The sequence below is a fragment of the Tupaia chinensis genome, unplaced genomic scaffold (genome assembly GCF_000334495.1).
Source record: "Tupaia chinensis unplaced genomic scaffold, TupChi_1.0 Scaffold000622_1, whole genome shotgun sequence".
In the NCBI taxonomy this organism is placed as follows: Eukaryota; Metazoa; Chordata; class Mammalia; order Scandentia; family Tupaiidae; genus Tupaia; species Tupaia belangeri.
In genome coordinates this window covers 7103591-7120097 of record NW_006160142.1, presented here as the reverse complement: position 1 = coordinate 7120097, position 16507 = coordinate 7103591, and the positions used below count along the sequence as shown (strand labels likewise).

The following is a 16507-nucleotide window of genomic DNA, read 5'->3' as shown; positions in this document are numbered from 1 at the left end:
CATGTGACACCACACTAGAATATTGTTCAATCCATATAGAAAGCATACATTAGTGCCGAAAAGCAACAAGACATACCATAACACAATGACATAAACCCAGCATAATCATTTTAATTGATTCTGAAGATTATAATGGGTGAATAATGAAATACAAATTTATAAGTGAAATATGTAGTCTTAAGTGGTTATTGATGCTTCCTGTAGCAGACACTAACTGTGGGAACAAGACAAACACTGAGGAAGGGGATTTCCCATGCTGGAGAATTGGTCATAAGTCCAAGTGGTCATCAAACAGGTAGATCATTAAGTTAAGAGTGGCCGTAGTGGATTGGGTCTTACTGGGAAAATCTGACTAGGACTTCTGTAAATATTAATTCCCTTTTCTTTATCCCCAATGAATGAGCCATCCTCAGACAGCATGTTATTCTTAAATTAAAAAAAAAATTAAAGAATTATTTTATTTTATTTATTTATTTTAATTTGACCAGAGAGGGACAAAGTGAGAGAGAGGGGGAAAGTGAAAAAGCAAGCCACCCACTATGGGACTCAAACCACGGTTGGCCATGTGGGAGTCCAGCACCCTTAACTACCACACTACCTGCCAACCTCAATAGTCTTAAATTCAAAGTAAGAGTTATTTGAGGACTTAATTGTAGTTCCAGGCAAGTAGAAACTCTAGAGTAGGTAGGAATAATTTTTTTCACTGGGCAAAAGGAGAAGAAGGAGTTGAGTGATTGAAGGTTTAGATATAAGTATAGTGACATGGTAGTAATGCTAGTAAAGGAGCCGTATCACGAAGAATTGATTCCTCTCCTGGAGAAGCCAATATATGTTGAATAGAGAGTGGATATGGAGTTGTAGAGATAAAAGGAACTGGGAAGGCACAGTCTGTGGTTTATGGTGTACCAACATCCGCACTGAGATCTGTTAAAGTGATAGTTGCAGACTTTAATATAGATGCCTAAGTGCATCCCATAGATAGAGAACTTAATTCTGGGGACCACCATTGGCATAATGGTTATGTGCCTGGACTCCCAAATGGTTGGCCACAGTTAAAAGTCCTGGACCCAGAGGCTTGAAACTCAGGCTGGGTGCATGTGCGTGCATGATCCAAATCCTGGGAGTAGAATAAAGAAGGGATTGTGGTGAGGCCATCGCCTGTGGGGAATGATTTCTCACTTTCTATCTCTCTGTCTCTTTGGCAAGCACATGCTCTCTACAGCAAACATATCTCTTAAAGCAAAAAAAAGAAATGGGGGCTGACAGGTGGCATGGTGGTTAAGGGTGTTGAACTCGCACATGGCTGACTGCATTTTGAGTCCTGGATCTGGCAGCTTGCTTTCTTACCACCTCTGTCCCTCTCTGGTCAAATTTAAAAAATAAATGAATAAATAAAGTTAAATTATTTAAAAAATGAATTTTGATAAATGGTTAAAAAAAAAAGAAGAAGAAGCAAGTAATGATTCACTGAGAATCATTCAGATAGGACTTGGTGAAGAGAAATAAAGCAAGGATGGTTTATTCATGGTCCCAAGGTGGTAACCTCACCCATTTTCTCCAGAGTAGCACGGCAGTTGAAATTGCCAAAGAAGGCAGTTTCTGTTTGAGAAATCTGCAGAAAAGCTGAGAAATTGGTTTATAATAAGAGAATTTACTAATAAAAGAGGAAAATTAAGGGAATAGAAAAATATGATTGTGTGAGGTACATATGGGTTAAATAGCCCTTAAAGTTCCCCACAACAGGTCTCTGAAGGAAGGAATAGAAGAAGCTTTATGATATTGTAGGAGAGAGTATGGAGTGAAGGGACTGGCCTGGAATCTTGGCATTTCTGTTAGCTAACTTGTGTGATCATGGCAAATAATCTCTGTGCCTTTGTTAATTAATCTGAAAAATAAAGAGATTGAACTAAACCTCTGAGGTCTCGTTAGATCCCTCTTGAGAATTTTTTTTTCTTTTTTTTTTGGAGAGATTTTCACTATAGGGCGCATGCGCTCGCCAGACAGACAGAGAAAGACATGGAGACAGAAAGCGAGAAATCACCCCCCAGGGGGGATGATCACGCCACAATTCCTTCTCCTCCATTCTCCTCTCGGGATTTTGGGCACACACGCTCACGTGCCAGCGTGAGTTTTAAGCCACCGGGTCCGGGACACGAACCTTGGTCGGCTATGTGGGAGTCCAGTGACATAGCCATTACGCTAACTGCTGGTTCCCTTGAGAACTGTTTTTACAGTCTTAGAGGAGTGTTGTCTAATTCTGCAATGATGGTAGGGTTGCATTTCTGGATTGTCTATACAGTAACCACTGCCATTGGCTGTTGCTCACTCGAAATGTAAGAAACTCAATTTTTTACCTTAAATCATTTATTTATTTATTTACCTATTTATTTGTTGTTTCAAGCCGCCAGGCCTGGGACTTGAACCACAGTTGGCCAGCACCATAACCACCACACCACCTAGTGGTCCCAGAAACTCTTATTTTTAACTTTTTCTTTTTTTTTTTTTTCTAAGAGAGATTTCTGCTATAGGTCACGTGCGCTTGCCAGAGAGACAAAAAGCAAGAAATAACCCCTTAGAGGGGATGGCCACACCACAATCTATTTCCCTCCATTCTCCTCTCCAGATTTTGGGCACACACCCACACACCCCAGGCAAGAGTTTTAAGTCACTGAGTCCAGGACTGAAACTGAGGTTGACTGTGGGAATCCAGCAATGTAACCATTACACCATCTGCTGGCCCCAGTTTTTAACATTTTCAATATTTTCTTCTTTTTTAAGTTTCTTCGATGACTGCAACAGAGAGAGAGATAGGCAGATAGGCAGACAGTTATAGCACCCCTAACAGGGTCCCAACCCTCAGCCAGCCCAGATCACAGGCACACACACACCTGGTGTGTTCAGGGAGGTCTCCAGTTGCAAACTGGCAACTTCCCCGTGTGGGTCTGCCTTGCAGAGTGCCTTGTTTTACTATTGCACCACTATCCAGCCCCAATTTAAAAAATGTTTAGTAGCCACTTGTACTGCTGGTTACCATACTGGACAGCAGCATTCTACACAGATCATTCTTGGGTTAATTTATTTCCTATGTCAACAAGTCTTTTATAAACCATTACAACAATTGACTCTCTGGCCTAGTTATTTTATTTTTAAGAAACTATATTTGTTTACTTCTTCCAGAAGAGAGACAGAAAGAGATAGCACCCCACCCCCAACAGGGTCCCAGCACTGCAGTGTACTCCAGCTAGTCATGGATTGTGGGCAGGTTTGTGCCTTGTGTATTCAGGGAGGTCTTTGGACTTGAACCAGGACCTTCCCATGTGGGATTGCCTTGCAGAGCATTGTGTTTTATCAACTGCACCACTGTCTGACCCCTTATCTGATTATTCTATCATAACTATGTTTCCTTCCTTCCTTCCTTCCTTCCTTCTTTCCTTCATTCCTTCCTCTCTCCTCTTCTCTCCTCTCCTCTCCTCTTTTCTCCTTCCCTCCTTCCTTCCTTCTTTCCTTCCTTTCGTGTGTGTGTGTGTGTGTGTGTGTGTGTGTGTGTGTGTGTGTTTGTGAGATTTTTGCTGTAGGGTACATGTGCTTGTTAGAGAGACAGACAAAAAATGAGAAGTCATCCCCTAGTAGGGATGGTCACACTGTAGTCCCTTCTCCTCCATTGTCTTCTCAGGATTTTGGGCATGCAACGCACAAACCCCGGCATGGGTTTCAAGCTGCCAGGTTCAGTACTGAACCACAGTTGGCCATGTGAGAGTCTAGCGCCTTAACCACTATGCCACCTGCTGGCCCTCCGTAACTGATTTCTCTTGTTCAAAAATTAGGAAGGAAAAAAATGTATTATCTACTTAATATTAATAGCTCATACTTGAATGGTTGAATGAAACTTTTAAAAATGGTAAGTAAATATAACAGAGTTTAGGTGTTTTTGACCAATGAATTGTTTTTAATGTGGTAGTACAATATTAAGACCCAGTGAATAGTGTTATTGTGCTTTGTTTGCTAATATGTAGAAAACTAAAGTGACTCTGTGCTTATTTCTATAATTCCTTAGACTATCATAGAGCTCTCTGAAGAGCGGGATGGTCTTCATTTTCTGCCCCATGCTTCTTCATCTGCACAGTCTCCTTGTGGTTCTCCAGGCATGAAACGAACAGAAAGTCGACAACATCTGTCGGTGGAACTGGCAGATGCTAAGGCCAAGATAAGAAGGCTTAGGCAGGAACTGTAAGTTGTTGATTTGCAGGTTTCATTGAATTTATGTGGTTATAGAGATGACCTAAACAATTATTTGTAGGCTTATGGAATCAGTAGTTGTTCTTTGCTAGCTTATATTAAGGTTTGTATTAAATTTGTCAAAATGAGAAAAATAAAGAGATTGGTATAAGATTTTCTTAATGTTAAACCTTATCAGTATGCCCTTTATTCTGAATTAATGTCTTTTCTGTTATAAGTATCTGTTGTTCATTTGCAAATTGGGGGGGAGGTCTTCTTAATTTTTATTTATTTATTTATTTATTTATTTAGAGGTTTTTTGCTATATGGCATGTGCACTCGCCAGAAAGAGAGAGACAGAGAGACAGAAAACAAGAAATCACACCCCAGGGGGGATGGCCACACCGCAGTCCCTTCTCCTCCATTCTCCTCTCAGGATCTTGGGCTACCGGGTCAGAGACTCAGACCACGGTCGACTACATGGGAGTTAAGGAACATTGCCATTACGCTAACTGCTAGTCCCTTAACTTTTAAATTGTTATACTCCTTGAATTCCTAAATACTGGGAGCCACTGATAAACCTTAGTAAGTTTAGCTTTTATAAAATTAATGTCTTAGGGCCAGCAAGTGGTATGGTGGTTAAGGTACTGGAGTCCCACACAGATGACCATACTTCGAGTTCTGGATCCAACAGCTTGAAAATCACATTGGGCATATGTGTGTGCATTCCTAAGATCCCAAGAGGGCAATGGAGGAGAAGGGGTTGCAGCAGGGCCGTCCCAATTTCTCAGGTTCTCCATTTCTCTCTGAGAAGCACATGCACCGTATGGCACAAACCTAAATAGATGAATAAATAAAGTCTTAAAAGAATAAATTGTTGGCACATGGTATCCCAGAAAGTGGTATTTTATATATATCTTCTATACTGAGTAATTGAAATGCTTGTCATAAACTTAGTAAAGGTAAATTTCAGATTTGGTTAATGTTGTATTTGTTTGACTTTTAAAGAGCATTATAGAGAAGTCAGTATAAATGTCACATAGGGCATTCCTTGGTGAGTCATAATTACAGATGTGACTAGTCTCTGCTTAGAGATTTTTTTCATTGTGTTTTAAAACAAAGGATTTTTGTTTTGAGGGGTTTTGTTTGTTTATTTTTTGAGAATTTTTTTTCTTTTAGAATTTATGCTTCAAAGTTTAGATTTTAAATTTAAAACCATAATATAACAATTAAATTTATATATTGATTATTTAAGGCAGTTAAAGTGATTCAATATACAAAGCAGAAAAACTGTTACAGTCTATAGGAAAATTTGAAAACAGAAAAATATAGAGCTTTCATTTGTGGATGCCTGCATTTATTATATATCTATTGAAGTGAACACGCCCAGGATATTCTATAAACAGCTGCACCAGGAAAATTAGGGAAGAGATTGCTGTTATTAGTTTGACTGGCAGTTAATGGATAGCCTAAACAGTGAATACTAGTTTGTTCCATATAATTTAGCACAATCTTAGATAAAGCATGCAATTAGAACTGCAGTGACGGCTATGAATTCATTTAACATTTTCCACTGTTTCAGAATTTAATTTTTAAATAAAATTTACTTGGCCATGGAGTGTATTAAGTAAAATTCCAAACAATTCAAAGATTGATTAAATGTGGTTTTATATATACCAATCAGAAAACTCAATGAACATTTTGAAAATATGCCAGATGTAATGAGTATTCCAGATAGATAGTATTTCATAAAATACAATCTGATATATTTTTTGTCCTTAGAAAATGTATTCCTTCACACATTTCTTCTGTTAACACTTGTTTTACATCTTTTTATTGGGACAGAACTTAACTGAAGTAAATGAACTACAGAAATCATGGTGGACAAAATAGTCCAGATTGCTTTATACCAAATGGGAACTATACAATAAATAATTGTAATGAGAACATACAAATTAACTAATAGTATACTCATTTATGGGTGGTATATCATAATATAATTTGATTTATAAGCATACTGAGTAAAAATATCATTGTGATTTGGATAAAAGAAGTAATTTCTTACAAATACCACCCCTTTTTTTTAATTGCCAGAGGGCATGTGTGCTTGCCAGAGTGAGGAGGGAGAAAGTTCTCCCCAGTGGGGTATAATAACACTGCAGTTCCTTCTCATTCATTTCTCTATCCTGTTGGGATTTGGGTCATACATGTACATGTGCCCAGCATGTTTTTTAAGCCGCATGACTGGGATTTGAACTGCAGTCATCCATATGTTACGTGGCTCCCTTCCTACTGGGCCATGGCGCCAGCTCAAATTTCAATTTATTAAGCATTATTATTTTCTATGCCAGAAGGTGTGTGCACAAACACCATAGAGAGAGAAAGAGAAAGAGAGAGAGCATCCCACAGCAGGATCTGATCATGCTGCAATCTTTTTTCCTCCAATTTTCCATCCTGTCATACTAGGCATGTGCATGCACCCGATAGGTTTTTCAAGCCACCCAAACCTTGGTTGACCATGTGGGGATCCAGCTTCCTCTGCATAGTGCTTAACTGCACTAATTTAGGGTGGGCCACTAAATTTCACTTTTATGCATTAGTTAACATGATCAGAGATTCTCTTTAATAATTCTCTCTGCCTCCATGGAGCCCAGGTTTTTAAAGAGTTTTTCTTTAATATAAGCTATTACTTCATTTTTTAAAAATCAACCTTATTGGGTCAGCTCCAGAGGACATTTGTTGAGCCCTGTGCATGGGGAGCTGGATCCCACATGGCCAACTACAGTTTGAATTCTGGCCCCAGCAACTTGAGAAAACACTAGATGTACGTGGATGCATGCCCAGTATCCTGACAGGATGGAGAAATGAAGAAGGGGGAGATGTAGTATAACCAGAACCACTTCAGGGATGCTTTCTCTCTTTGTCTCTCTCTCTTTCTCTGCATGTGCCCTCTTGCAATAATAATAATTTTTAAAAAGAACTTATTGAAAATAAAAAAAGAACTTATCGAGATGTAATTCAGAAAAGCATCCTTTTAGAAAGATTTTTTGTTATTCATGGAGTTCTGCAACCATCATACTTATCCAATTTTAAGACCATGCCCCATTGAGGGGAATTCTCTCTCTCTGTCTCTCTGTTGCTCTGCCTTTCTCCAGGGAGCACATGGGCCCTCTGGCAATTAAAAAAAAAAAGGAATGAAAACTCAGGTCAAATGTCTATGACTATGCAGAGAGGGAGGGAGATAAAGAGAAAGGAGAATGGGCATGTGGGTGGGGGCCAGGAATAATTAAAAGTGATAAAGAGGGAAACTACATCATGAACTATGAGGAATTAGTCATTGAGGTTAGCGCTTGGAGAACATTCAGGGAGGAGTTGATTGATGACCTTGAATCACATCATTTCCTAATATCAATTTCTTTGTTTTTTCTTCTCTGGATTGGGGTTATAGCTAATACTGTGTTCAACTAGTTCTTTATTAATGGTAATACATTTGAATTAGTGCAGATCATGGTTTTTGAAGGTAGTAAATTATTCATTAATAAGTATATTTTGCATTTAAGGGAAGAAAAGACTGAACAGTTATTGGACTGTAAACAAGAACTTGAACAAATGGAAATAGAACTAAAAAGGCTACAACAAGAGGTTTGTATTTGACCTTGTATTATTTAAGACCACCAAGTAATTGGAAATGGATTTTTCTTTTTGTGATGTGTAACTTTGCCTCAGTCCTTCATGTAAATAAGTAAGGTTATTGAGACAGAGATTGGATGAATTTTTCGGTGTTTCACTCTTCTAAAATGGCCCAGCTGTGATATGATATTCCTAAGATCCTATGCTGTGCAGGCCGAGACGACATGGGCAGCCTGGGTTCAGTTCCTCATCCAACTGTAGGAGAGGTGCAGTGGCATGTGTCTGTAATCCCAGAGACTTGGGGAGATAGCCATGAGGATTGTGAGCTTGCGGCTGACCTGGGCAACATAGCAATACACCCTGTATGAATGAGCCAAGTGTGGTACACACCTGTGGTCACAGCTACATGGAAGGTTAAAGCCAGAGGATTGCCACACAATGAAACCCTGCAGTAAACAAACAAAACAAGACCAGCGACAGCTATAAGTAGAAATCATTTTCTTTGCTCTTTTCTTGTTTCTATAGTAGGGTTATTCAAAGTTTTCTAAGATTCAAGAGGCTCTTAGGACTAGAGAAATTCTAAGTTTCTCTTTTTCTGTGTTTCTGGCTTCTTTGGCCTTGAAAACATAAACTTATTTATTATAAACTGTATTGCTGCAATCCTTTCTCCTCCATTTTCCCCTCAGGATTCTGGCCACACATACATATGCACCCAGTGTGATTTTCAAGCTGCTGGGTCTGGGATTCCAACCATGTGGGAGTCTGGCTCCTTCACCGTACCACCTGCTGGCCCCCTAACCATTTTTTAAGATCATAAGCTGAGATCTTCATAGATAAATTGCTGGGCATTGTAGTCTTTTAAAAATCTTTCATTTTGTTTTTAATTATCTAAGTCTTATCACATAATTTACAAATGTGCTGATAAGATGTTTCCTGTACTTTAATCCTCCTAAGAAGTTTGCAAAAGCATCATTATCAGTCACATGTACACGGTAGTTCTATAGTTTTTATGTGGTTTTGAATAGCTGCTCAGAAACAATCCTGAAATATAACTTTGTTTGACTTAGATTCAACATAAAGTTTAACTTGCTGCTAAATCTCATCATGTGGACTTTCAAAAATATCTGACCTTACAAATCATCTATTAAAAAATGTAATGTATTATGTATTATTTGGTATTATACATAAACACTAAAATGCCTTTCAGTAAGTAAAGGCAATGTTTAAGATATAGGAAATTCTAATTTGATTGGCATAGTTAAGACCAAAATTGTAAAGTTGATATTGCTTCCTATTTGTAGCCTTTGCCTTTAATGAATTAATGAACACAAATTAAAACACAGGTGAGACTGCTTGGTTCTGAGAAAGTGAAGGGATTTCCACATTGTTTATGTATTCATATAGCCAATTTCATATAAGCTTAAATAAAAAAAACCTGTCTGTAGTAGGTTTTGAGATGGCATTCACCATCTTAAAGTTGAACATTGTTAATCAATTAATAATCACGTCTTTAAGAAGGGACAGTGATAGTATTTACTGAACCAGAATTATTATCAAAATTTTAAAACCCAGTAATATTCACTTAACCACAAGCCAGTCTTTCTTAAGTCAGGACTATCCAACAAAAATATCCTATCAGCCATTCATGATCTGAGTTCTTTTTTATTCTTTTTTTTTTTGAGAGGTTTTCACTATAGGGCGCATGTGCTCGCGAGACAGACAGAGACAGACAGACAGACAGAAAGCAAGAAATCACCCCCCAGGGGGGATGGTCACGCCGCAGTCCCTTCTCCTCTTGGGATCTTGGGCACGCACGCACATGCGCCCAGTGTGAGTTTTAAGCCTCTGGGTCCAGGACGCGAACCTCAGTCGGCTATTTGGGAGTCCAGTGATATAGCCATTACACTAACTGCTGGTTCCCCATGATCTGAGTTCTGATGTAGGAGATCGATTACATTATGATATAGGGGCCAGCAGATGGTTAAGGTGTTAGACTCCCACATGGCTGACTGTGATTTGAACCCCAGACCCATTGGCTTAAAACTCATGCCAAGTGCGTGCGCATGCGTGCTTAAAATCCCAGGAGGAGAATGGAGAAGGGATTGTAGTATGGCCATACCCCTGTGGGGTGCTTTGTCACTTTCTCCCTCTCCATCTCTTTCTGTCTCTCCAACAAGTGCATATACACCCTATAGGAAAATAACTCTCTAAAAACAATTTTAGAGTACACATAAAAAAGTTGGGACATCACTGTTTTGTCATAAATAAGGCAATGGCCAATTATTAGATTTGCTAGTAGCTTTTTTTTTATGATAAGCTATCAATTGTTTCTGACTTTTTTTTTCCTCCAGGTTTTTTTGCCATAAGGCACGTGCACTCATTGGAGAGAGACAGTGAGAGACAGAGTCATCCCCTGGGGGCTGGATATGGCCATGCTGCAATCCCTTCTTCTTCATTCTTCTGGGATTTTGGGTGCACATACACATGCCTGGTGTGATTTTCAGGTCACCAGCTCTGGGACTAACATGATCAGCTATGTGGGAATCTAGTGCATTAACTACCATGCTACCTGCTGGCCCATTTCTGATTTTTTAATGCCAGTGAAGATTATTTTTGTTTCAGGAATGCACTTCTTGGGATTCCCTAAATGCTCTATCAGTGTATCCTCTCTCCACATGATGTTCTTGTTGACATCTGTGTCAGAGAATCCAGGGGCCTGACCTATCTTCCACCCAAACAGACCATGGAGGTTTGGCCCAGTCTTGTGATTACCTTCCATTTGTGGTGTGGCACTAGGCACACTCTGACAAAAATCATCTTGCCTTTCTCAATAATCACTTTTTTTTTTTTTTTTTTAGGTTTTAGCTATAGGGCATGTGTGCTTCTTAGAGAGAAACAGAGAGTGGGGAAGTGTGACAAATTACCCTCCCAGTGGGGATGACCATACCACAGTCCCTTCTCTATTCTCCTCTTAGGATTTGCCACTGGGTCTGGGACTTGAACCACAGGTGGTCATGTGGAATTCAGTGCCTTAACCACCATGCCACCTGCTACCCCCAGTATCACCCATTTTTAATCCTCTCTTTTGTCACTCATACTAAGAATGTTCCTGCTCAGAAGGCGGGCATCCTGCTCTGTAACTGGGCGGTTTTAAAAAATATTTTGTATGTCCCCATTAAAAAGAAAAAAACAATTGAGGTATAATATATATACCATAAATTTACTTTTTAAAAAATATATAGTTCACTAATTTTTAAAGTAAATTTATTAAGTTGTGCAATGAAGGAATAAAAGTTGAAAATAGAAAATAATATTAAAATTATTATTTCTATCTGTTAGAACATGAATTTGCTTTCGGATGCTCGTTCTGCCAGAATGTATCGAGATGAATTAGATGCACTTCGAGAGAAGGCAATCAGAGTTGATAAGCTGGAAAGTGAAGTCAGCAGATACAAAGAAAGGCTACATGATATTGAATTTTATAAGGCCAGAGTTGAGGTATGTTAAATAAGTTAACATTCACAATATTTTTCCTTTAACCATATTAAGGTTTTAAAAATGCATTTAAAATTATGAGGAACTCTTAGAATGTTGAACAAACAGTAAATATCTTCAGGTGCTTTTGATAGATCAGCATATTATTTAGTTAAACTTTTACAGCCAGGTCTTTGAATGTTATTAATTGAATTCTTTGGGGCTCTTATTTTTCTATTTAGTAGCATAAGTAGACGAGATTGTTGAAGTCTTTCTCTCATAGTAAAAATAAAGTATTTATATCTACTTATCTCAGACTTGTTCCCAGAAGTGAAAACAAAAACATGTTTCTGATTGCTACTTAACTGAAACTACTTAATTAGAATCAATGAAAACTATATATATAAATATATTAGAAAAGCAACAGTTTTTCTTATTTGGTAGTCTCAAGTCAGTGCATCATGAAGGTGAGTTTGACAGCAAGAATTTGGACAGTCCCTGCATCCTTTTTTCTTTTCTCAGTTAATTTTCTGTAATAAGAGATTTTGGTCACTTTCAGTATGAGGAAAAGAAGGACAGAGTATACAAAGTCTAAAACTGAGAACATAAGAGAAAGTAATTAGAACATTTTAGCTTGAAGGTTACAGTACACAGACACAAAAGAACTGCAGATATAAAATGCATGTTCATTCTTCACCAGTTATTTAGATGTATGTTTACGTGGCTCTGTTAAGGGGTCATCACAGGTGCAACTGTCTTCAGGTTCTTTCTCTGTAGTTTATGAGCTGCAGGCAAGTAACTTAGTAATATGGAACTTTGAAAATATATCTATAAAACACATATTGTGATTTTTAAGGATTTCCTCGAGATGTTTATGTAAAATATTTACTGATAGAGCCTTGGTTTATGATTGATGTCAGTCTTAATTCAAGTTTTGTTATTTTACTTCAAAAACCTCAAACCTTTCACTTTTAAGTTACAGCTCTTAAGTTGAAAGAAATTTTTAAATTTGTTTTAGTCAATTAAGCCTGAATTCTATGGAGACTAGTGTCTTAAATATTCTGTGACTAAAAATTTCAATATAACCTGACAATTTCATGTGAAATTATTGTAGTATTACTTATCCTAAAATAAGTGCTGAGTATTTTATTTGTACAATAGCTTAAATTCTCGGGGATGGGGGGGCGGGGGAAAAGGCAAGAAAATATTTCCATTTCTCAGTAGCTTTATTTTTGCATAGACTGTTAACAAAGATGACTTAACATTTTATTTTCTAATGAAAAAGTATGGTCTAGACATCTAAAAAAATTAACAGATACTAGGACACTATGATAAAGTCTATTTGAAATGTTTATAGGAATTAAAAGAAGACAATCAAGTTTTGTTAGAAACAAAAACCATGTTGGAAGACCAGCTAGAAGGAACTAGAGCTCGTTCTGATAAATTACATGAATTAGAAAAAGAGAATTTACAACTAAAGGCTAAACTGCATGACATGGAAATGGTAAGTTTATGGGTAGATCAGTTACATGAACTCTAAGGAAAAATTATAGAATACAGCTAATTTCCCTATTATGACAAGGTGTCCTTGAGGCTTTAAGAGGAAAAGCAACTAAATAAATGATACCCTTCCAGCCTTATATAAATATAGAAGTATAAATTTCTACTTTTGTTAATTTTTTTCTGTATTATTAATTTTATCTTCCACCTAAAAAAAGAAAAATCACCGTAATTGGGGCTGGCAGATGGCGTGGTGGTTAAGGGCACCAGACTTTCACATGGCTGACAGTGGTTTGAGTCCTCACCCTGACGGCTTGCTTTCTCACTTTTCCTTTCTCTCTCTCTTTCACTCTCTCACTCAGTCCCTCACTGGTCAAATTAAAGTAAATAAATAAAGTTAAATAAATTTTTTTTTTAAATCACAGTAAATAAGATGTTCTTATAATTGTCTTTAAAATACAAAAAATAGGACCAGCCAGTGGCTGGTTGCGACAGCTCCATCCCACATGGCTAACTGTGCTATTTGAGATCAGACCCAGCAACTTCAGAAATACACTAGCCACATGTACATGCATGCCTCCCCAAAATCCCGAAGGGAGAGATGGAATAGGGGGGATTGTGACGTGACAGTCCTCCATGAGGGGTGCTTTCTCACTCTTTCTCTCCCTTTCTCTCTCCAGTGAGCACATGTGTCTTCTCACAAAACTTAGATAAATAAATAAATAAATAATTATTTGCTAAAGTTTAGCATTGGATTAGAATTCTTTAGTTATAAGGCTGGCAGGTGGCGTAGTAGTTAAAGGGTGCTAGGTTCCCACATGGCCAACCTCGGTTCAAGTTGTGGGCCTGGCGGCTTGCTTTCTCACTATCCTGTTCTCTCTCTCTCTCTGTCTTTCTCTGATCAAATTTTAAAAAATACTAATAACAAATGGAATTCAATAGATATATAAATAAATAAAAATGTTTTGGTTATATCACTAGAACAATATATTCTATGGGAAAGATTTTGACAGTATCTGCAAAGATCATTTTAAAAGGATATCAGACACCTGATGAGTCTAATTACAAGTAATAATTACAATAACTGATTCTTTCCTTCAAACTGAACATTCTAAGGAACTCAGAATTTATCCAATATTCAGTTTCTGGGAAATAGAAGTTATGAATAATGAAGAATTAGCTTGAAATTGTATTATTCTTAATGTTCTTTTCCCTCCCAACTTCTCTCTGCCAATAAAAAAGGAACGGGATATGGATAGAAAAAAGATTGAAGAATTAATGGAAGAAAATATGACTTTGGAAATGGCGCAGAAGCAAAGCATGGATGAATCATTACATCTTGGCTGGGAGCTGGAACAGATATCCAGAACTAGTGAACTTTCTGAAGGTATTCCCAGTTTTGCTTTACTTAAAATAGATGAGAAATAAATGAAGTTGTATTTATGTTTACGTTGCTGTTATTTTATTGCAGGTCTTTATTTTCCTTAGCTGGAGGTTTTTCAGAATGTCAGATGTCTCCCTAGATGTGATTTGACATAGTAATATCTTGTTTAAATTTTCTTGGGTCTGGTCCTTAGCTTTTCCTGTTTTGTAACTCAGTTTCATGAATGAAAGAACATATTTCATTATTTTCTAGGTACCGTTTCATGATACTAGTTTATTAATTCTGAGAAATATAGCCATCTAGTAAACAGAACAGAAAAGTCATATTAGTTAGCTAGCATGATTTTTGACTAGAGGCAAACACAAACAGGGAGTCAGAACATAGTGGGGAAAAACTTAGGTAATATGTAGTCAGATTAAAGAAAATTAAGGATCTTCCTGGCTATTTATTTCCTGGAGATAATGATAAGACCTCTAGATAAATTTTTAGTTTTTGGCTCTTTTTCTAAACTAAGTTCCACATTGACTTTTTTTTTTTTTAAAGAATTACTTATTTATTTAATTCCATTTATTATTATTTTTAAATTTGCCCAGAGAGAGGTAAAGGGAAAGTGAAAAAGAAAGCCACTAGATCCGGGACTTGAACCATGGTCAGCCATGTGGGAATCCAGCACCCTTAACCACCATACCACCAGCTGGCTCTGACTTACCATCTTTTTTAAAAAGATGGGCAAAATTATATGCAGTACAGTTGTTGGGGTTATACCTTTTGATACATATACATATATAGAGACATTTACATATATATATATATAGACATTTACATATATATATAGACAAACACATATATTTACTTTCTTTTTTTTTTTTTAAAGAGAGAGTTTTGCTGTAGGATGCATGCAATCATAGGAGAGACAGAAAGCGAGAAATCACCTCCCAGGGAGATGGCCATAATCCAATCCCTTCTTCTCCATTCTCTCTGGATGTTGGGCACATGCACCCTTTTGTGAGTTTTAAGCAGCTGGGTCTGGAACTTGAACTGCCATTGGCCATGTAGGAGTATAGTGAGAAAACCATTACACCATCTACTGGTCCCAGAGTAATGATATTTATTAAAGTACCTTAGGATTCACTGAGATTAAGGTGGTTTGGGTATCATCAAGTAGTTCACTTTTAGCAGAACTAGAGCTACAGTTCTCATAAATTTTGTGTGTTTTTTCCACATTAGAATGCTATGAATAATTAAAAATTCAAGATTTTCCTCTTTTTGTATTTTTAAATCATGTTTATCTTAAAATAGTTTCATTAATTTTTTTTTAATAAAATTAAGGTCTAGGTGACGTAGTACATTTTAAATAGTAAAGAATAAACAGTTTTACCAATGGCATTTTTTCAATATTATAGCACCACAGAAATCCTTGGGCCATGAGGTAAATGAATTAACATCAAGTAGGTTATTGAAGTTGGAGATGGAAAACCAGAGTTTGACAAAAACTGTAGAGGAACTTAAGAGTACTATGGATTCTGTAGAAGGCAACTCTTCCAAAATCCTGAAAATTGAAAAAGAAAATCAAAGACTAAGTAAAAAGGTAAATAAAAATGTAATGTTTATTGTAATATTTAAAAAATATTTAAAAGTATAAATAAATAGCACGTTTATTTTGTACTTTTTAATGTACCTTTAATGTTATTTTAACTTATTTTAGAAAATTTCAAATATACATAAAAGTGGAGTGAATGAACTCTATATTCATTATTCAGGTTCAATGATTATTAACTTATTTCTGTCCCTGCCTACTCTCCCCACATGTCTAGATGATTTGGAAGAAATTCTAGCTATCTTACCATTTCATCAGTAAATATTTGCATATACTATATAGCTTTTAAAATAAGGAATTGAAAAAAAAAAATTACAAGGACCAGCAGATGGTGTAATGGTTGTGTTGCTGGACCTCCCACATGACCAACCACAGTTTGAGTCCCACAACTGGTGGCTTCAAACTCATGCTGGGTGTATGGTATGGGCGTGCGTGCCCAAAATCCCTAGAGGAAAATGGAGGAGAAGGGATTGTGGCATGGCCATGATCCCTGGGTAGTGGAGGGTGAATGGGCGATTTCTTGCTTTCTGTCTGTCTCTCCAGCAAGTGCACGTGCCCTATTCTCTCAAAAAAAAAAAAAAATTATACTGACATTATTAAACCTTAAAAAACTAACAATTTTTTTTCTTGGGGAGAGGTTTTTGCTATAGGGCATGTGCACTTGCCAGAAAGACAGAGAGAGACAGAGAGATAGAAAGTGAGAAATC

The 16507-nt window shown here is 37.1% G+C and overlaps 1 protein-coding gene across 14 annotated transcripts in view; it reads left to right on the top strand.

Annotated features, from left to right (window-relative positions):
• The window catches only part of CCDC88A (coiled-coil and HOOK domain protein 88A), a 157122-nt gene that overhangs the window by 73807 nt on the left and 66808 nt on the right, over window positions 1-16507 (top strand). For all 14 annotated transcript variants that reach the window (XR_001371182.1, XR_001371181.2, XM_014591800.1 and 11 more), the window contains 6 exons: window positions 4055-4227; window positions 7776-7857; window positions 11185-11343; window positions 12677-12823; window positions 14062-14206; window positions 15607-15791. Coding sequence is in view for 12 of the 14 variants with exons in the window: in XM_014591800.1 (XP_014447286.1) it covers window positions 4055-4227; window positions 7776-7857; window positions 11185-11343; window positions 12677-12823; window positions 14062-14206; window positions 15607-15791 (891 nt within the window). In the remaining 2 variants the exon portion in view is untranslated. The remainder of the gene's footprint in view (window positions 1-4054; window positions 4228-7775; window positions 7858-11184; window positions 11344-12676; window positions 12824-14061; window positions 14207-15606; window positions 15792-16507) is intronic.